The following is a 22,088-nucleotide window of genomic DNA, read 5'->3' on the forward strand; positions in this document are numbered from 1 at the left end:
CTTTTTTGACATGAGAACTATACTTTTAAAATGACCAGCCAAAACAACCAGACTAACTAACTAACTACTAGACTGAAAGAACGAGCCCAATCGATGGTCTTGAAGGGCGGAGCCAAACCCAGGCGCTGGATTCCAGCGCCTGGGTTTGGAGCACTCTGATTGGTTAGGAGATAACAAGGTCCTAAGACCAGCGTTCCTGCAAGGTTCTCCCAGGCTTTTTTTCTTTTGAAACAAAAAAAAGGCATGGGTTTCCGAGGCTAACTAACTACTGACTAACCAGAAACATTAATATCCCATTGCTGAAAATACTTTGAAAATGTACCTGAGGGGCCTTTGGAATAGCGACGATGGCGTTACGTACTGTATAACACAAACGCACTTGGAATGGTAAATAAGAGGGGGAAAAAAATAATACTAAAATAACTATATTAATAATGCTACTAACGTTTACGCGCAACACTCCTGAAAACAAAGCATTGCATTGTGGGTTTGCCTATTAATAGAAGCCGTGAAGTGACCTGACAAGCCCAAGTCAATCAATCAGGTCACCTGAATTAAATACTTTAATGTAATTCTTTAACTCGGAGTGTACAAATGGAACCAAATGGACCCGAACGGGACTTCCATCCATTTGGAACGTCCCTCAACTCACCCGGAGTGTCTTTGGACCCCAATTTGAGAACCTTCTGCTTTAGATAATTGAGTGTATATCACAGAAGGAATGCAACTGCGTCCACACCTATCACAATGTGATGGTGTAGAGCAGTGGTTCTCGACCAGTGTTTTTAAACTTTATTGTATTTTTCTTTCAACCGTCAATGTAACTATATATGTATCTATTTGTATGTATTGTTCTTTTTTGTTAATGGTACAGTAAGATACCAGGGTTGTATGGAGAGGGAACTTTGGGGATGGGAGGGGTCTTTTGTATGTTTGTCTTATTGACCGTGTATGCAATTTGAAAAATACCAATAAAGAAACTTTGAGCAAAAAAAAAAACAGACAAACTCTGAGATAGTCCATGGCTGAGCAAACTGATATCTAGTTAAAAGCCTGTAAATCATATTTTGAAAATGTTTATTTTGTTCACTACAGAAAGAGGTTTTTCTTTTCTTTTAACAATCAAGTGAAAATGGGGGAGGAGGGCGACAACATGATGGGGACCGTAGAAAAATAGCAAGCAGTGTGAATTGGGGGGGGGGGGGGCATCATCAATGCAGCATCATTATTATTAGTACAATCTATTGGATGATTTGGATCCATTACAAACACTTCACTGCCTGTGTGCCGGGCAACATTATGAAAATAAGCTTTTAAACTGAAAGCTGCAACTTCCCATGCGTTAGGAATTCACCAAAACATTCATCAAAGGCATCTTCTCCACATCATTAGTTTCTAATGCAGTGGTTCTCAACCTTTTTAGGCCGTGACCCCCCAAAAATAACCATATTTGAACTGGGGACCCACCTGGGGGTCCCGACCCAGAGGTTGAGAACCACTGTTCTAATGAACCCAAAACTAAACCCAGCTCAGCAAAGTGCTTCATCCAGTCTATCATCCAGTGTACTCTATTAGGCTTGTAGATCCATCCATACAGGGAGAGAGCAAAAAAAAGCCAACTCTTTGGTACACTATATACAGCACACAAAGTGCAGTATGGATCCATATACTGTAATGGTTTGCCGTTTTATTTACATAGAAAAATGATACATCATCCGAGCCATATCTGCCAGGCGAAATGTAATGATTGTTTTCTTAACAAGCCCAGTTGTTTTACTGAAGTATTCCAGGCATTGCATCATCTCTCCTTTTTCATTCAACAGCATTATTAGTCGTCACCCCGAGGACTGCATGCATGGAGAAGAGACAACTATGTTATTAGGGTTGGGATCTTTAACTATGTTATTAGGGAACAGTCCCGATTCCTTAATGTTTCCCTTTAACGATAGGGCAGGGGTCTTCAACAGGGGGTCCTGGACCCCTAGGGCGTCCTCAGAGTTACTACAGGGGGGCCTACAAATCTTTGTTATAGGATTCTTTTTTTTTTTTACATTAACCACTTGAACCCTCGCATCCTTTTTCTGAGGAGAACTTTAGCCAAAAAATAGATGATCTACAAGCTCACAACGCCTCGCAGCTTGTAGAGCGTCTATTTTTTGGCAAAGAGCTTCGGTGTAGAGGGAAAAAAGTGCAGACCAAGTAAATAAAAAAAAGTTTAATCTGAAACACAATTTTATACAATATAGAGGGGGGTCCCTGCTTCATCTCTCTCAGCTAGGGGGTCCTTGGCCTGAAAAAACATTGAAGACCCCTGCTATAGGGGGTTCCAAAATGAAACCTTACAGGACTAACTCTGAGAGTGTACAAATGGAACCAAACGGGTTCCATGTGTACACTCTCAAGAGTTATGACGTGATGAAGTCCACATACCAGCTCTGACTGTGTGATGTTCGGGAACCGATTCTTGTTCCTCAATGTTGGATCCGGTTTCCTCTGATTCCTCCGGGTTCCCGAATCCCAACCCTTAGATGCTTATTCACATTAACATTGTGCCAAGTATGTCTTTGAAGACAGGATAGAAACAATGCTGATTATACATTAAAAAAAGAAAACAAAAGCTCTGTAATGTTTGGCCCCCCCAAAAAAATGAGTTTGATTTTTTTGTTGTGTTTCTTCCCAGTCTTTCCCATTGTTGGCGAGTCTCTCTCTGCAAAACCTAAAATAACGTTACACATAATACTGGACAAAATGGGTGCAGTCTGGTGCGTAGAAAGTAAGTATACTATCATATAGATGGCATGAGAGTTCTGACAATGGGGCCAACGTTGCGTACCAGCAGGATAAACGCCGACTTGGCGTTCTCTCTTTGAAGCCAATCATCATTAAACAGTGGGTTGTAGCCAAATAAGCTCCACATGGTACCATCATGACGAGGAGAAACGAAAAATACATTTTTATTTACCAATATTTACTAAAAACGTTCGGTTAGTGGTGCTGCTTTGATGTCATCAATCAATCGCGCAATTCACTTTTGACTGAATTCCTATAAATCAAGTCCCAAGTTACGATATCTGACATTAAAATCAGATAGCAGGAACGGGAAGACATACTTTAAACCCATTAAGACCTGGAACGCATCCGTGTCACTTTATATTTCCTTGGCTATTCATAAATAGCAGATATACAGTACAAGCTCGTAGCGTGGCACTAGATCTGCTATTTATGAAAAATCTTGAAAAAAAAATTTTCGATTTTTTTTTCAAAAAAACTGTTAGGATTTAGAAAACATTTTTTAAGAATGGCCTCAGGTCTTAATGGGTTAAACCTGCATAGAAAAGAAAAGAGAGCTATAACAAAAATGACAAAACAAAAAAAAGAAGAGCTAATAAAGTCCAATCCCGCTTATAGTAACAAAAAAGGAATCAACGGAGAACTTCCCTGATAACATCCTTCTATTACCAGTGTTATCCATTAACCAGGATATACACAATTCCAGTCTCTTGTGTATGACTGTAGCCAGTCTCTTGTGTATGTGTGTGTGTGTACGTGTGCATGTGCAGCTTTCTGAGCGCCATGCGGATGTGGGCATTAATTGCAGGCACGAGACAAGCGCTGGCTGGCTGGGCTTGGCTCTCAGGGCCGTGTTGTCCGTGTTTTTGTTTGTTTTATATTTAAAGGTTTTCACACATCCAGGACCATGGGGCGGCGGCGATGATGTCATCTTTTCACAAACCGAAGGGGTTAAGGGCTGGCTGGTACAACTAGCTGGCTTTCCTTTTTTTTTTTTTTTTTTTTTAGGAGCCGAGCCAGGGGTGTGAGAGACACTGGGCCGCCGTGGCCCTCCTCTCGGACACCAGGTCCAGCATGGGCAGCAGGAAGGTGCTGAAACACTGGGCCTCCTCCTTGGCCCACTCGTACTTCTCCGTCAGGACGTCCGTCAGGCCCCAGGGCTTCAGCTTGGTGATGTGTCGCAGCTCACCTGGACGGACGCGGAGACACACGGCGCATGGATTAAAACTGAATGAAATCTCACGACTGAAAATGTTTGTATGACCAGGGGTGCACATAACTGGTGCGCAGGTGCGCATGCGCACCCAAAATAATAATGCGTGGCACATCAGACGACGCAAGGCGCTTTTGCGTACCACTACCAACAGCTGGGACAGGAATTTCCAAGCTTTTATTTTTTTGCAAAACTAAAAAATAAAAGCCTGGAGATCGAGGCTAGGAATTTACTTCCTGAAGCCACACTCACACAATCATGCTAAAGCACTCGTCGGCCCCATGTACAGCCATTAGGCGCAGGGGGAGGGGACGCATGCTGCATGTGATTGTGTGAGTGTTGCCTCGCATCGCCTCGCTGTGTGCACGCAGCCAGCAGCGGCTGTTAGAGGCACTCGTCACCGATGATGAACGCACCGTAATGGTGCAAAATATGCCGTGAACGTCCCAATCTGGCGGATAAAAGCAGCGCAGCACAGGGCACCAACCTTGGGGGGTTCACCAAACAGCGTGAAAAAAAAAAAAAAAAAAAAAAACGGCGGAATTTGGAAGCAGAGCGTCCACAGGAGCCTCCACACACACACACACACACACACACACTAGCGCTGATTCCTAAAATAATTAACACATATTTTTTAAATATCCCTTTAATTGGTCAACCTTTTACACAATTGACTCGAGATTGTGCAGCAACTGCTTGTAAATATTGGTAGTTGCGGGTTGCGTTTCTTTGGGCTTGTTTCTAAAGTGTAGTTACTTATTTGGGCTTGTTTCTTAATGTTGTTTAAACCAGTTGTTCTCAAACCTTTTCATGTCAAGATTAATATGTATTTGTCTGCAGACCAAAACTGCACGCATTGTGTGCAAGGTTCTCATCTGCAACTAGACATACGTTTACACTCAGTGGTGGTATAGCTGCAGATTGTGGGGATGAACGAACGTGAAGGAATGCGAACATCTCAACTAATCCAAATAATTGTTGGTTCTCTTGAGTTCTCTTGAGTACAGGTCTACCTGTAGTTTATTCTCCTGCTCCAGTGATGCCAGAATACACCACTGGGGGGCAGTAGTAAACCTCAATGCTACAGAGCAGTGGTTCTCAAACTGTTTCCGTGGCAAGGACCCTCAAATGGATATGTATTTGACCACGGACCCCCCATCTGAAAAGGGTTTGCCAGGGACCCCCAAAAGAGAAGATTTATGTAAAAAAATAAAATAATTACAAACTATTCAATGTATTTCAAATATTTTAAAGAATAGCTGTACAGGTTCTCATCTGCTGCACATCTGCTATTTTTTAATGGCCAACATATAAAAGGATAAAGTGGTTAAAATGAGTGTGATGCTACGTTAACTACTTTTTGCTGGGAATGCACCCCAAGAACCCCTGGGGGTCCCCAGAGCGGACCACACTTTGACAACCAATGCTACAGGGAACATTGGCATAGCAATGTGGACGATGCAACAATGCAAGCCCACTATTATGGAAATATAATGTTGAAAATGTTTTCCTTTTTAGCATATTATTCTCCCCTCAAACTGAACAGATGGTTCAGTATGAGGGTATCGTCAGATGCTCGGCTATGAATAACAACTTCTTTCCAATTTGCACAGAACACCTCAGAGTATATTTAGTCATTCTCATCATCACACACACACAGGTTAACCCATTCAAACCGGGAAAGCATCGGCCATTTTAGATATACAAGCTCGCTGCGAGCTTGTATATCTGCTATTTCTGAAAGATTTCTCAAAAGTGTTTGGAAAATGTTGAATAATGTTGAAATTCTTAACACAAATCTTCTCTTCTGGGCGGAGGGTACATATATACCCCCAAATACATAAATACATAATTAGAAAGACTTAGAAGGTACTTTGTAGAATCAGCCTCAGGTCTTAATGAGTTAAGTGTTAGAGTAAGTTGCAGAAGACATCTGCTGCCAGAAAGTGAGAGTGTGTGTGTGTGTGTGTGTGTGTGTGTGTGTGTGTGTGTGTGTGTGTGTGTGTGTGTGTGTGTGTGTGTGTGTGTGTGTGCGTGCGCGCACGTACCTTTCTTGGTGAAGAACTCTTTGGAGTATTTGCCTGATAATATCAGCTTCCTTGGAACTTTACCTAGCAGCTCAATGATCAATGCTATGTGGTCTAGAGAGACAGAGAGAAACACACAGAGACACAATGTTGAATGAAGTTACAGAATAAAAACTGTTTACTAAACATTTTGAGTGTACTTGCTGGAATATGGGTGAGTGTAGTGCCAGTTCTGCATTTGGCACAGACACACGACAAGTATCTCACACTGTAGTGCCAGCCATCTGGTTTGCCATTAGTCTGAATAAGTGATGTTCTGCCAACCTGGCTTGGCTGTTACACAAGCAGAGCTTGCAAACTGATGAGGGGCCGAAAACAAAATGTGACTGGTTCTGAAACTAAACGTATTGATGGGGTTTTGCAAACCACTCTGCTGTGGCCACATGATATTTGGATAACATTTACTACTAAATCAGACAAAGCCTGAGCTGTCAAAATGAATTGCCATTGGTCATTTTTAAAGAGTGAATGTATACTTTTATCTTTAAAAGTCTACCCTCTAAATATTTCATTGGTGCCCATTTCATCTTTGTCCACTGGGCTCCAACATAAATGTCCATCTTAATGCTCTGGGCACTTTAAAGGCAGCAAAGGCCAGATGAGAGACACACGCACACACACCTTCATCTCTACAGTAGTCTTCTCCAGAATGAGGCTCAAACAGATAGTCTCCTGTAGCCAGTTCAAAAGCCTGAGGAGGAGAGAGAGACACAGAAATATGTACTCAGTCAAGATCAAGAGCAGCTGTAAGGAAGTGGACTCTTAGTGAGGTACTGCATGCCTTGAACACACAATAAACGGAAGAATTGACATCACATGTTCAATGACACAATGCGAGGTGTTGTGAGCTTGTAGTTTGGCCATTTTCACAATATTTATCTGTGGGAACAGAGTCAAACTAAATGTAATGCCTAAAATTCCAAGTGCTTGTCAGGGTGGGGGTCCCCAGTTACAACACTGAAAAGTTCGGTAACCCTTGGACTAAGCCACGCCCACTGCCACACATCCCCTTGGCCAATAGAGCACCGAAGTCTGACGTAATTTACACATCCTACCTGGTTCGCGGTTTTCCCCCCTGTTCTGAATCCCCATAGACGTGTTTAATATTGCGTCAAATAAGAACTGTGTTGCAAAAATAAGCAAATGACCCCGGCGGTTTGACTCTTATGGATATGAAGCATCAACTGACGGTGAGAAAACGCTAATGTTACTTCCACCGAATTAGTTACATTTTATCAAATATGAGTGACTGACTATCATAAACGATACAGAGCCACCTCCCTGACAATATCGCCGAGACAGTTTGTTTATTTTTGGACCACAATTCTTATATGAGACGATTCTAAGATGACCCAATGTTATTCTCCATAGAGAAATTACTTCACGAACCAGGGGATGAACGAGTGACGTCAGGACTTCTGTACTCTATTGGTGTGAGATGTAAATCAGTTCTTCTTTGCCCCATGATGACCCAACTAACATTCTTCAAACAAATCTGATCATTACTGTTGGAGATCATTACCTGCTAACAGACCCCACAGATGTAACAGGGAGAAAAACATTACCCCTGTTCCAACTTTGCTGGCAGAGGTGTAACATGCCATCTGTTGTTGTTGCCTGCTTCCCCTTCTGTCTGAAAGTGTGTTTGTTTTGTACGTCAACTAATGACGCTTCAACATTCCTAAGATGTTCGATGGTTTAGATGGAGTCGGAAGGTCAACCGCCTCCCTCTGCCCTTCTACAGACGACTGATCTGATCTCTACTGTGTGTGCAAGTGAGTGAGTTTGCTCTCTAACAATGACTGTTGGCTGAGAGAGTGAAAACATTTGTGTCTTGAGTGAAGGCCGTCTTGGAAGCGGTCGTGTTTTGCTTCCAACATCAGCACAGAAAGATGGGAGTAGCACAGAGACCACATTGTATGTATGTACAGTATGTATGTGTAGGCAATCAAAGTATGTGTAGGCAATCGTTACATAATCGTCTAATCTAAATAGCAGATCTACAAGCTTACGAGTCACTTTGTGATGCGTTGTAAGCTTGTAGATCTGCTATTTCTGCTTTTTTTACATGCATAAAATTATAAAATATGTCAATAATTTCTTTGCATATTTCAGTTATTTGTAATTTCTGCCCTGTGCAATGTTTTATAATGAAGTCTAAAGGCTTCATAATGTTCAAATGTTCAATGCAAAACACAAAATTGAATCGTTAATCACAATTATTTGAGTGACAATTAATCGTCAACTTAAATTTGTAATCGTGACAGTCCTATGTGTGTGTACTTCAGATCATGTGACAATTTGCTTATTCTGTAGAATGTGTTTGTTCATACAGTTATGTCATCACTTTCTTACTCTTCCTGTGTGTGTGTTTGTGTGTGTGTACTTGTACTACTATACTTGTGAGGACCAAATACAGCACCTAAGTCTGACGTAATTTACACATCCTAGGTATGTCTACCTGGTTCGCGGTTTTCCACCCCCATTCTAATCCCCATAGACGTGTTTAATATCGCGTCAAATAAGAACTGTGTTCCAAAAATAAACAAATGACCCCGCCGGTTTTACTCTTATGGATATGAAGCATCAACTGACGGTGAGAAAACGATAATGTTACTTCCGCCGAATTAGTTACATTTTCGCCAGAAACAGACTGTATCAAATATAAGTGACTGACTATGATAAACGATACAGAACCTCCTCCCTGACAATATCGCTGAGACAGTTTGTTTATTTTTGGACCACAATTCTTACATGAGACGATTCTAAGATGACCCAATGTTATTCTCCATAGAGAAATTACTTTACGAACGAGTGACGTCAGGACTTCTGTACTCTATGTCCCCACAAGTATAGTAAAATTTGAGAAGTATACATTGTGAGGATATTTTGTCCTGGCCCTCAACAAGAGAAATTGATCAAATCTGATTGCGATTACGAAGCCTAATAAGGCGAACAGAAATTAAACTTTTATTCATACTGTATGTTCCAATGTTCAATGCCAAAAACACAATTAAAATCGTTAATCATCATCTATCATCATCTCAGCAATTATTTGAGAGACAATTAATAGTCAACTTTAAACCCATTTAAACCGGGAACGCATCTGTGTAACCACTTAAATCATTATTTTATACTCTGGCTATTCAAAAATAGCAGATATACAAGCTCATGGCGCGGCACCGAGTGCCGCGCCATGAGCTTGCAGATCTGCTATTTTAAAAAATGTGTGATTTTTTTTTGTTTATTTCTAAAGCGAACATTTTAACTCAAATCTTTGCTTCTATTTTGAGATGGGGGGGATCGGCAGCCAAATACATATACTTTTGGGTGGTCCTTGACATGAAAAAGTTTGAGAACCACTGATATAGAAACATACGTTTTTCAGAATACTGTTAGGATTTTAGAAGACATTTTGTAGAATCGGAACATCAGGCCTTAACACTGATAAGAACCAGTATGCGTGCAACCAGTATGCGCTAAATGAAACCCATTCTATCAGGTCTCGCCAGGACGTGCCACACTAGCCAACACACAAGAGGGGGGTTGGGGTGTGCTGAAACTAGCGCACCCCGAAACAACAGGTTGGAAATTGATTGCGTGAAACAATCACCTGCGCATCCAGTCTCAATGTTAGTAAACAATTAATTGGTCTATGGGTTGAATGCTGTAACCGTGACAGCCTTATGTGCACGCATGGGTGTGTATGTGTGTGTGTGTGTGTGTGTGTGTGTGCGCGCGTGCATGTGTACTCTACCATGCATGCTGTGCTCCAGATGTCAGCTGGCGTGCTGTAACCAGCTCCCATCAGCACCTCCAGAGAGCGATACTGCCTCGTCTGGATGTCGTCTGTAAAGTGCTTGTGCTGGATGGACCAGGGAGGAGAAAGAAAAGCATCAAATCAGCCCTTTTTACAAAGGATGAGCAGGAGCAAACAACATGGCAGCCTCCCATACTGAGAGTATTCAAGGTGAATAGAAGAATAGAATAGACTTTATTTGCCATTTGCAGGAAATGTTGCATAGGACATCCCAGGGTCAGCATTTAAAAAAGACAAGACAGAGAAAACATACATCCTACAATCCTACCATACTTTTTAAAAGGTAAATAGAATAAAAAGTACAGACATTTGGCTCTGTACTTGGTGTTTTCTTTTGCCTCTACACTTAACTTCTTCACCACAAATAGCAGATCTACAAGCTGACAACGTTGTCAGCTTGTTCATCGGCTATTTTCTGTGAATGTTCCCCCCAGAACAGGGATGCTGGGGTTCAAGTGGTTAGTGTAAAAAAAAATCACACCCTGTGTGAAGGTAGCGGCGCCTTTGATACATTTTGTCATCGATATGTGTTTATAATGTGTTTATAGCCACGTGTCACGTGAAGCTTGACCAATCACTTTGTTGACGGGTCTGACCAATCAGAACGTTGACGGGTCTGACCAATCAGAGCGTTGACGGGTCTGACCAATCGGAGCGTTGACGGGTCTGAACAATCGGAGCGTTGACGGGTCTGACCAATCAGAGCGTTGACGGGTCTGACCAATCAGAGCGTTGACGGGTCTGACCAATCAGAGCGTTGACGGGTCTGACCAATCAGAGCGTTGACGGTGAACACGGACAAAGTCAGGTATAGAGCAGGATCCGCTCTATACCTAAAGGTATAGAGCGGCTAGCGCCGCTAAAAACTTACCTAGAAGGAGACTTTAGCCAAATGAATAATAAAATGAAATGACTAAATATTTCTGTTACTATTCATGACATCATAGTGATGTCATGAATAGTGACCAATCAGAACGTTGACGGACCTGACCAATCAGAACGTTGACGGACCTGACCAATCAGAACCTTGGCGAGCCTGACCAATCAGAACGTTGACGCAAAAGCCAGGTATAGAGGGCTAATATTTTTAGCGCCGCTAAAAACTAAAAGAGAGAAAATGTTCTATCTCACATAGATTTGGCGGACCCCTGTAGTAACTCTGAGGACCCCCTCGGGGCCCCGGGCCCCCTGTTGAAGAGTATATGAGCCATTTTGTTACAAATCTTACTCGCGCTGAGCCATCAATGCCGATACTTTATTGCAAACAGGTTGCTCATGCTGTGAGCAAGCACGGGTGATATTTTGTAACAAATCATACTCGCGCTGAGCTATGACTGCTGATGCAGTACTTTATTACAAACAAGTCACCCATGCTATAAGCTCCCAAGGCCGATATATATTTTATTAAGCACTGAACCATTGATGCTGAGATTTTGTTGCAAACGTGAAAAAAAGGCTCGACAAATGATGCATGGCTTCCGAAACGTACACATCAAATGATAAATCTACCCCACATGTGGCGCTTGGCTGGCGATAATATCAGATTCTGAGCATATTTATCAATAAGTTATTATAACTTTCATACTGAATACAGGACTGTGAAGAAGATCAAACAAAATGCAAATGGAAGGTTTGGCTGCAGGACTGCTCTCCCCACCCCATGTGTGAAGCTCCATCACGCTTACTCTCCACTTGCGAACGCATGGATTAAAGCAACATACAAGCCCCATCACACTAGCACTGTTTCCTAAACAATATACTAATATGTAAAATGATGTTTTAGTAATATTGTGGACACACCTGGCAAACGTACTCAAATCTCACGGTGACAAAAGCTGTTGAGTGTTTTGTGTTTGGCCAAGGATGAAAGAGAGGGGGGTAATGGTGATGACACAGATATAAATCTGATCCATAACCCTGTAAGCATTTCTTTATATCAACGAGTGCATTTCCCTCCCCCCTAAAGTTGCTGTTTATTCATGGTTGGATTATTTTTTCCCCCCCAGCCCTACTCACCACCCAGCAGGCATTGCCCAGGTCAGCGATCTTGATCTGCAGTTTGTCAGCATTGAGAGGATCCAGAGGGTTCACCAGCAGACTGCCTGAATCTGACGCTCCTACTGACAAGACAGACATGAACACACAGGGAGAGGTGGAGGAGGAGGAGAAACGGAGAGAAGACAAGGATCATTTTAGATAGCATGTTATGTAGTCGTAGACAGATGCCAGGTTCATTTGTTGACCTGCTGGCATCCTATATAGACCGTCCAGAAAAATGCGGGCCAAAATACTTGATTATGCAGGCTACAATCCTTGATTTTGCTATGAAATATGCCGGGTTTTAATGTGATTTTATTCGGTGACATTGTGGGAAGTTGTGAAAAATGCGATAAAATGTAACCCTCGCATAATATGGCTGATTATGCGGTAAATTATGCGATGGCATAATCAAAGTTTCTCGAGCGTCAACCTATAGTTTGTATAGTTTCAATGTACAGATAAATTATTTTTTGATATTATATTGTTTAGTATCATTATTACTAATGATACGTTTTTGGTTTACCTATGATCCTAGATTAGTATGTCTATGCATTTAATGTATTACCTCGTGTTTACCTTGCTTACTGTAAGTCACTCTGGATTAAGAGCATCTGCTAAATGCTTAAATTGTAAAGAGTTACAAGGTGCAGACTCTTTTGGACAGAGATGATAACAAGTCATTTAATTGGGGTAGATTCTTTTTATAAATCGATTCGTTCCAATTATCAAAAAATCTAAAGCAGTGAATCATCCATAAAGGCAAGGAAGGCATAGTCTCCAACGGGCCGGCCCGAACTATTACCATAGTGTTAGGCCCGAAAACAAATGATAAAATTGGCTCGGCCCAGCCCGACTAATTAGCATACATTTTCGGCCCTTCCGGAAAACGTCGGGTCGGGTTCAGGCTAGGAAGGCACCATCCGTTTCGTGTCTCTTACCATTCGGGCTCTCCTCCTCTTCAACACTTCCTCTGCTTCCTCCTCCTTCCATATCCATCGCCTCATCCTCCTTTTTCTTCTTCCCCTCCTCCTCCTCGTCCTCCTCGTCCTTCCCTGGCAGTCCGCTGACGGAGTCGACGCAGAGAGGAAGAGGAGGTGGGCGATCGGGGTCTCCGGGCGTCCCGTTACAAGTGGTCTGATGGTCTGCATGGAAATAAGCAAAAATAAAATGTCATGTCTGAACTTTTTGTTGTTAGGTCAAGTCCCTACCTGTGATTGGTGAAACAGTGTGAAAAGAGCCTGTTTCCTAAACAATGAACACATCATGTTGTGAAATGATGCCGTTTAGGTATCATTATAATTTTAAACCCATGTTATATGTTCTACATACAGCCACCCAGTTGGCTAGGTTTTTAAAATTCAAAGTATTTTACCCCATTTCCAGTCCTATAGCAATCATACGGTGCAATAATGAGGCTCTTAAACCAGTGTGCTGTTGATGCACCAAGATAGACTCGAGCGAAGGTGTCACGTGACAAAAAGAACAGATCTACAAGCTAACAACGTATCACGTAGCGCTGCATTTTACATCTTTCATGTAATGTTGGACAAAAACAATGTATTTCGTTGCTGTCGGGCAGAAACCTCTTATCTCCATATTTGAACTTTGTGTGGTTTTTAGCGGCGCTAGCCGCTCTATACCTTTAGGTATAGAGCGGATATTAGCCCTCTATGCCTGGCTTTTGCGTCAACGTTCTGATTGGTCAGGTGCGCCAACGTTCTGATTGGTCAGGTGCGTCAACGTTCTGATTGGTCAGGTGCGCCAAAGTTGTGATTGGTCAGGTGCGCCAACGTTCTGATTGGTCAGGTGCGTCAACGTTCTGATTGGTCAGGTGCGTCAACGTTCTGATTGGTCAGGTGCGCCAAAGTTGTGATTGGTCACTATATTCATGACATCACTATGATGTCATGAATATAGAATTCGATGTCTATATAAACGATGACAATGACTTCATCTTATTATTCATTTGGCTAAAGTCTCCGTCTAGGTAAGTTATTTAAAGTTAATATGACGAATAGAAAGAGAAAGATACAAGAACAGATGAAGGGTGAATGTATAGAAAGTCTGAGTTCGGGACCCAGTCATCCGTTATGACAGAATGGTTTGATAGAGACGATCGAGAATCCAAGAGTCCGTTAAGGTTCTGATTGGTCAGGCCCGTCAAGGTTCTGATTGGTCAGGCCCGTCAAGGTTCTGATTGGTCAGGCCCGTCAAGGTTGTGATTTGTCAGGCAAGGGGACTATTCATGACATCACTATGATGTCAAGGTTTATTTTTTATTTCCTCATGTTTTTTTTTGTATATATTTTTATTTGGCTAAAGTCTCCTTCTAGGTAAGTTATTTAAAGTTAGATCCTCAATTTAACTTTATCTGTCGTCGACGCTCTGATTGGTCAGACCCGTCAACAAAGTGATTGGTCAAGCTTCACATGACACATGGCTATAAACACATTATAAACACATATCGATGACATAATGTATTCAAAGGCGCCGCTACCTTCACACAGGGTGTGATTTTTTTTATAAATTAAAGTATCAAAAGTAGCAGATCCACAAGCTCGAAACTCGGCGCGAAGCGACGCGTTTCGATATGAGGTTACCACCCGACAGAGACAATATCCAAACATTTTCCAAAACATTTGATTAATTCCAAACCTTTTCCAGGCCTAGAAAATAGTTTTTCTAATTTCAAAATATGTCCAGGAAGTTCATGACCGTGGGAGCCCTGCTTTAAGGTTTTATGGAAGATGCTTCTGAACATGTATGTATCGACCCCCTACTAACCCGGTGTGTCCTGGCTCTTGTTGGCGCTGTCCTCCACCTGGTTGGCGTTGTGCTGGTCCTCCTGGTCCTGCTGTGTGGTGGTGGTCCCATGGCTCTCCTCCTCCTCCTCCTCGCCTCCTGGTCTGGGGGAGACGTGGCCGTTGCAGTTCACCTCCATCCTGTTCTCCTCCGACACCTCCTCCTTCTCCTCTGTGTTCTCCTCCTGTTGTTGTTGTTGTTCCTCTAACCTCTGCTGGGGAGGGTCCTCGGGTAACGGGGGGTCTTTAAAGGGGGGGAAAAGGTTGTTCAATTATATTCCTGCTCAGCTCGACTCATCGCTTTAGTGACAGATCTTTGTGATGTAGGGGTGCAACAGTTAATCAAAACATTTGTATCGATAAGCAATCATTTAACCCACTAAGACCCGAGGCCGATTCTACAAATTCCTTCTAAATCAGTAGTCCCCCAAAATGATATGTAATTGGCCACGGACCCCCATCTGAAAATGTTTTGTGCCAGGGACCCCCCGGAAGAGAAGATTTTAGTTAACTCATTGAGTGCCATTCACGTGTTTCACGTGTTTTACCGCTATGGTGCAACGTGCCAATCACGTGTTTCATGGGTTTTTGAAAAAAATAGTAAAAAAAAAATGTATAACTGAAAAAGGCTGTATCTCGCTTCCAAAGCACTTTTTTTTTACTTTGAAAAAAAAAAAAAAATCGCACTGGCCAGAAATAGCCAGAAATAATTTGGGCACTCAATGAGTTAATAATTGAAAAATATTCAATGTTTTTCAAACAAAAATAGCAGATGTACAAGCTCACAACGCGTCATGAACATGCTGTGAGCTTGTCAGCTGCAAAAAAAAAATCAGATGGGGGTCCACGGCCAAATATATATATATATCAATTTGGGGGTCCTTGACACGAAAACGTTTTGAGAACTACAGCCGTAGGGGACCGCAGTCTTAAAAGAAGTACGTAGGGGTTCCACCTGCAGTGACGCCAGCGATGTCCTGCAGCGTAGCGGACGTGGACATCGTGGTGGCGGCCGACGTGGGGGCGGGGTCTTCTGTGGTCTCTGTCATCTCTTGGTCATCCTCCTCTTCCTCCTCTCCCGCCTCCTCCGTCTCCTGGATCCTCTTCTCCAGCAGCTCTGCCTGTTTCTTCTGCTTCTTCTTCAACTTCTTCTTCTTGTTCTTGGACATCTTGGCCACCTGGTGGAAAGAAGACAAACAATGATTTTGTTGTCTTGCATAACAATTTAGGCAAGATAAACACAAGGTAATACATCAGAAATAGTCATCTAGGATCATAGGTAAACCACGATCCCATCATCAGTCTAAACAAACATAAAAAAATGTATAATTTGTACCTTGAAACTATGCAAACTATAACTATGCCAGGTCAACAAATGAACCTGATATCTGTCTACATAACACGCCATCTAAATTACATTTTAGCCTTTGCATAAGCCTGCAAGGTCTTCAAAGGCTAGGGCAAGTGCTACGGTCTTGTTGTCTTGCAAAACATACATGTGACACCGTAGACAAGGAGACTGCCAGTTAAAACGACGACATTTTAACCACTTTAAAAATGCACTCCATAACTTTAATTATTTTGACAAAACTGTATGGCATGTTAATACAATATATATTGGTCTATCTGCTCTTTTATTCAGAATCCTGTGGTTGGGTAGTAGGACCACTACTGGTTGAAAAGTGGTACTGCACAAAGCTCAAAAAGTCTATTTATCGTCTAGCCAAACAGGCTTTCTGTATTAGCTCAGCAGTAGGTATTGCAGCACTCGCACATACGGGCGTTCCGGGTTCAAATCCCGGGTAGGACAAGTTATGGATTTATTGGTGAACACTTTCAAAACTCTTTCGAAAATAGCTGATCTACATACTCAACACGTGACAATGTGAGCTTTGTAGATTGACTTTTTTCAATAGAGTTAATTTATTTTTAAATAGGGCTTAAGTGGTTCATATGTTGCCTCTAACAGTAGAGATATAGTAAAAAAAAAAACTACCTGACTTACTGGTTTGGGTACCGGTGCCGTGCTCACTGTAAAGGAGACAAGAAATATGAAGATCAGAGAATTATTATATTTCACATTCAAACGGAACCAACACAATGAATGGATAGGATACATCCACCTCTCTCTAGAATTAATATTCTGCTCAGGCAGCTGAGCTGATGCACAGAGCACAGCTGTGCTAATATAGTCTCTGTCAGGTGGAAAACCCTCATATGTCACATTTTGTTGCATTTCAGGATTCAAATAAAAATAAAATGGCAAGTTAGCAGATCCACAAGCTCGAAACGGTCGCTTCGCGCCGTGTTTCGAGCTTGTGGATCGGCTACTTTTGATGCTTTTGTGTGACGCTTACATATGCGAAAATATACGTTTATGGATGTGCATTTGAATGCACATATTGTATGTATGAGGCAATCACTTCATATATATATAGAAAGTGTGTCCTAACCGAAATGTTGTTTCTTTTTGTTTCGTTTGTTCTGAAGTGTAATATTTGAAGCTTCATGATAGTTCATGTTCTTCTGTTTGCTCTTACGTCTTCTCTATGCTACTGTGATATTTTAATTTAAATGGTAATAAGGTGAGCAAAATAAGCTTCGGCTTCAGCCCATACCTTTTCACCAAATAGTCATCTTGTTGACTAATGGTACTGTATGTTCAACTGTTTTTTTTATCATGACCGAAATAAATAAACTCACTAATTGTAGGTATGATCGTAGTAGGGCGTACAATTCACGGGGAAAAAATCTAAAAGTTAAAATATGGAGATAAGAGGTTTTGTGCCCCGACAGTAACAATATAATGTCTGCAGTGGCAGGGGGTCACATGCTCCTCTGCACTGAGGGAGCTGCTACTGTAATTTCCATAACAGATCCAGCAGTGACTCACAGTTCAAGGTGCCCTTATCTCTCTCTCTCAGCACAAACTTACACATGGATTTTTTCATCGCTCTGTAGTCCAGCTCTGCAAAGCTTTTCAGCATATATTATAACGACGCCATCGCGCAAGAAACCTCCTATCTCCATAATGCCATAATAATATTCTAACTTTTTATGTTTTGTCGTAAATTAACGGCCTCCTTGATCATACTACGCGTTTCGAGCTTCTAGATCTGCTACATTTGCCGTTTTTGAATTTAAATCCTGAAAAGTAACACTTTATTTTGGTCAATATGAGGTTTCCACCCCGACAGAGATGATATACTGTATAATAAGGTACATTATGATTCTCCAGCCTTCAAAAAGCACAGGCTGGAAAAATTGCCTTTTTTTTGGCGAGTTCATTATGCCACCCCTGAGAAAGGAGAGGATAATCCGCAGTCCGCACACGGTTTATAGATGTTCCCAAAGTGAATTTGACTGTACACATTAATCTTGGTTTTTGTACCCGTCAAAGACCAATTTGTATCAAAACGCTGTACACTTAATAAATACCGGACGAAGACCAACCTTGTAAACTTAATAGATTCACTTTGGGATCATCGAAAACAAGTGTGCCTATCTTTTTTACTCGTACAATTTATTTACACTACACTTAGAATTTCTGTTCAGATTCTATTGATTCGCCCCTGCCTTACATATCATTTCAGTGTATCTTTGACAATGAAATCTGACACCAATCGACAATATTTATCAATGAAATGACTCCCCTCACTTATCGGTATGATTGTGAAACACATACTCAAACAAGGGTGTGGCTAAGACAACTGTGTAAGTACAGGTAGGGCATTTTAGTTGATGATTTTAGTTGATTGCAATTAATCATAGAATTTTGGTATTGAGCATTCAAACACGGAAATAGAAATGACATTTAGGTTTGCCTTTTAGGCTTTTTTAAACACAAATTTCACAAGGCCATGAAAATTTGTGGGAAAAAACCCCGATCTACAAGCTCACAACGCGCCACATTATAAGCTTGTCAACGCAATTTTGAATGCAAAATAATTGCGATAAGCTCAAATAATTGCGATTTGTAATAACAGTGAGATGATGGGTAAGTGACCTGCAGAACCGGACGGGGGCGGGGCTCCGGTCTTCTGCCACTGAGCCGCCTCGGCGGCCATCTTCTTGACGTAGGGCTCGTTGACGGTCAGGAGGATGTTCTCTGGCTTGATGTCCGTGTGTATGATCTTACACTTGGTGTGGAGGTAGTCCAGACCCTGCAGAACCTGCAGACACACAAAAGAGAAGACACGGAAAACCGTATGTCAGCACGCTGATGATGACACTCCTTTGTGTGATGTCATTAGGGCTGTCACGATTATGGAATTTAAAGGGATAGTTCACCCCCAAAATTACACACCCCATGAAGCCTTGAATTCATGGAGATATTTTTGTTTCTGTCGCATTCCTAAGCCAATAATTTGATAACCTGAATTTCATACTTTCAGAAACATTTAAAAAATAAATAGCAGATATAGCCATAGCTAAATTGAATTTTATTTAAAAAAATGATTAAAACAAAATCTAAATGTGCTGACAAAATTAACACGCAGAGGTCGAGTGTGTCAGCACAGACGTACCTGTTTTATGATGCTCTTGACACAGGGCAGAGGTAGGCCTTGGTAGTTGGACTTGATGATCCACTTGAGCAGGTGATGACCCAACACCTCAAATACCATGCTCACATCTGGACAGAGCCAACGTTAAGGACAAAACAACAAGAAGAGCTTCTCTAATCATTTCCACCCCTGGATGACCCAGCCTATAGCAACTACAACTACTTATGTGCAGTGCCACCATCCTACTGTTCCAACGGAGAAATTCAATTAGGGGTTCATCAAACTAATCGATTTAATCAATTATAAGAAAGGATTATCCGTAATGAAAAGTGAAAAAGACTTGCACATTTGTTTTTAATTCCGGAATTAACCGGGTTCCGTTTTTTCCGATCGTATCCGCTTCCTGTCTGGGATGCGGTTTTAAAGTCGATTAGCTTGGTTGTTGTTTTTCTCCTCGCTGATCACTGTCTAGCGTTCAACGCTGTAGCTTCAAGATGGCGGAACGTAAGGGGATGCGGTTTTCACTGCTCGTCGCACACAGATCCCTAGTGTGTGTAGAACCAAATGAACGCGCATTTTTTATGGATTTAGCGGGGTCTATGGCGACATGAAAAAAACTAAAAAACAACAATAAAACCTTGCCACTGGTGAGTACATTATGAGATTAAACTCTGGAATGGAATGTGTTAATATATTTCTTTAAAGCGAACATTTTAACACAAATCTTTGCTTCTGGGAGTCCCTGGCACAACAGGTTTTCAGATGGGGGTCCGGCGGTCCGCGGCCAAATATATATCAATTTGGGGGTCCCTGGCATGAAAAAGTTTGAGAACCACTGAACTAAGGGAGCCATTATGTCCAAAATGACCCAACACTTAATTGGCATGCTGTTTGTTACGTTTGTAAAGAACTTTGGCTGAATAAACGTGCTTAGTGTTAACAATCAAAGCGGTACCAATGCAGCCCTCTGTAGTAACAATACAGACACGCTGATTCTCTCATCTTGCCTGAGGACAGGCAGTCTTATTGTCTGGCTTCCAACACTATGAAGTAGCTGTTTGGCCTAGAAAGAGAGTAATTAACATATTATCAGCCATGCCGTCACCTAGAGACAGGACAGCAGAGAGAACAGGATTAGGAGGAGGAAGGATACGTGTGCCGTTCATGCCAGAGATCTTGAAGTCGTCCAGGAGCTGTACTACTTTCTCTCTGCTGGGGTCGTCAGGGTCTGTGTTTCTCACCTGGAGAGAGAGAGAGAGACACGTTTGTATTCTATACTTGTGAGGACTTCAACATTTTTAGCCTGGCATGGCCAGACTAATATAACTGCGTAGATATTAGTTTGGAATCTCTGTGTGGAACCTGCATTTCCAACGGGCGGATTAAAACCCGCCCCATATTTGCATACGCATGGGCCCTGATTGGTGCCCCTCAACTTCGGGGGCAGCGAAATCCAATCACTACCGAGCAGGGCCAGAGCTAATCTGCCGAGGCAATGTTTTTTTGCACTGACAACATTTTAGGACGCCGATTTTATTAAGGAATAACTGAACTAAAACTAAACTCCAAATGTCTAATCCTGCTCCAATTACTCCAACCTGAATCTCTTAACTTTAAACCTGGATCTCTAAAAAACTTTTTTTAAACCATAAAACAACCATTTGTTTAATAAAAAAAACAACCACAGGACCAGGACAATTGTCCTCACAATGTCCATTTCTCACATTCTACTATACTTTAAGACCTGGAACGCATCTGTGTCACTTTAGATTTCTTTGGCTATTCAAAAATAGCAGATATACAAGCTCATAGCGCGGCACCGTCTGCTATTTTTCAAAAAACTTTTTTTTTTTAAAGAATCGCCTCAGGTCTTAATGGGTTAAGGTCCTCACAAGTTTAGTAATACGAGTACACACAAACGCACACACACACACACACACACTGAGTAAAAGCCGGAGCCTCTCTCAGCATAATTGTATTGCAACACGACAAAGGCTCTGGTCGAAACGAAACATCCGTTTCTGTTGCTGCTTGGTCATTAAATAAAAAGAGCCTGAAAAGGACTTTTAAGTGAGATCCGGAAACAGAAACGATGAAGACGAGTGGCTCGGCATTCTCCTTACTGATTTCAGGAGCTTGATCTCGTCCAGCGCCGTCTCTGTGTAGTGATCAGCACTCTTCACCACCTTCATCGCCACAAAGCGTTTCCCCCTTGAAAAACAACACACATGCACAGACAAAACAATTCATTTCATCACACGCCAAACACCTTTCCTTACATTAGGGAAGAATCAAATCAGCAGCAACACTTACAAAAATAGCAGATGTACAAGCTCACAGCCCGTCACTTCGTGCCGCACTGTGAGCTTGTACATCTGCTATTTTTGAACATTTCTAGAAAAATCTTGAAAGTGTTTTTTTCTAACACATATCTTCTCTTCTGGGGGGCCCCATGGCCTTGACACAAAAAGGTTTGAGAACTACTGACCAAATTCATATCAAACTGAGTGTCTTTGATGTAAAGAGGTTGAGAGGTGGGGGGGGGGGGCAACTTACTGTATGTCCCAGGCCAGCCACACGGTGGAAAAGTGCCCCCAGCCCAGCTTGCGTATCACATGGTATCTGCCGTTGTACAAGTCCCCGATCTTCACATGGTGATATCCACCTAAAATCACAGATTGTGCAGAGTGGGGGAAGGATTTCAAAAATGTGTACAATATTCTTTCAGCCTTATAGAAAAACTGAAATAAATAACATTTCAGACTTAAACAAATGTGGAGCACAATTCAGATTCAATAATATATTTGTTTGACTCAGAACTGGCTATGAACC

The 22,088-nt window shown here is 41.9% G+C and overlaps 1 protein-coding gene across 4 annotated transcripts in view; it reads right to left on the reverse strand.

Moving 5' to 3' along the window:
* Positions 1-1,060: 1,060 nt before the first annotated feature.
* Positions 1,061-22,088, reverse strand: part of srpk1b (SRSF protein kinase 1b) — a 48,872-nt gene continuing 27,844 nt past the window's right edge. Inside the window, exons 4-17 of one of the 4 annotated variants that reach the window (XM_084061223.1) lie at positions 21,813-21,921; positions 21,380-21,467; positions 20,410-20,497; positions 19,278-19,384; positions 18,758-18,923; positions 16,757-16,782; positions 15,707-15,929; positions 14,735-14,995; positions 12,889-13,092; positions 11,927-12,030; positions 9,848-9,955; positions 6,712-6,781; positions 6,052-6,144; positions 1,061-3,979 (exon numbers count right to left, since the gene is read on the reverse strand). In XM_084061223.1, the coding sequence (XP_083917349.1) occupies positions 3,795-3,979; positions 6,052-6,144; positions 6,712-6,781; positions 9,848-9,955; positions 11,927-12,030; positions 12,889-13,092; positions 14,735-14,995; positions 15,707-15,929; positions 16,757-16,782; positions 18,758-18,923; positions 19,278-19,384; positions 20,410-20,497; positions 21,380-21,467; positions 21,813-21,921 (1,832 nt within the window). In that variant the 3' untranslated portion in view covers positions 1,061-3,794. Of the gene's footprint in view, positions 3,980-6,051; positions 6,145-6,711; positions 6,782-9,847; positions 9,956-11,926; positions 12,031-12,888; positions 13,093-14,734; positions 14,996-15,706; positions 15,930-16,747; positions 16,783-18,757; positions 18,924-19,277; positions 19,385-20,409; positions 20,498-21,379; positions 21,468-21,812; positions 21,922-22,088 lie in introns of all 4 variants that reach the window. The other 3 variants (XM_084061222.1, XM_084061221.1, XM_084061220.1) reach the window with 3 other exon arrangements.

Source organism: Gymnoscopelus microlampas, assembly GCF_963454915.1.
Source record: "Gymnoscopelus microlampas genome assembly, chromosome: 7".
In the NCBI taxonomy this organism is placed as follows: Eukaryota; Metazoa; Chordata; class Actinopteri; order Myctophiformes; family Myctophidae; genus Gymnoscopelus; species Gymnoscopelus microlampas.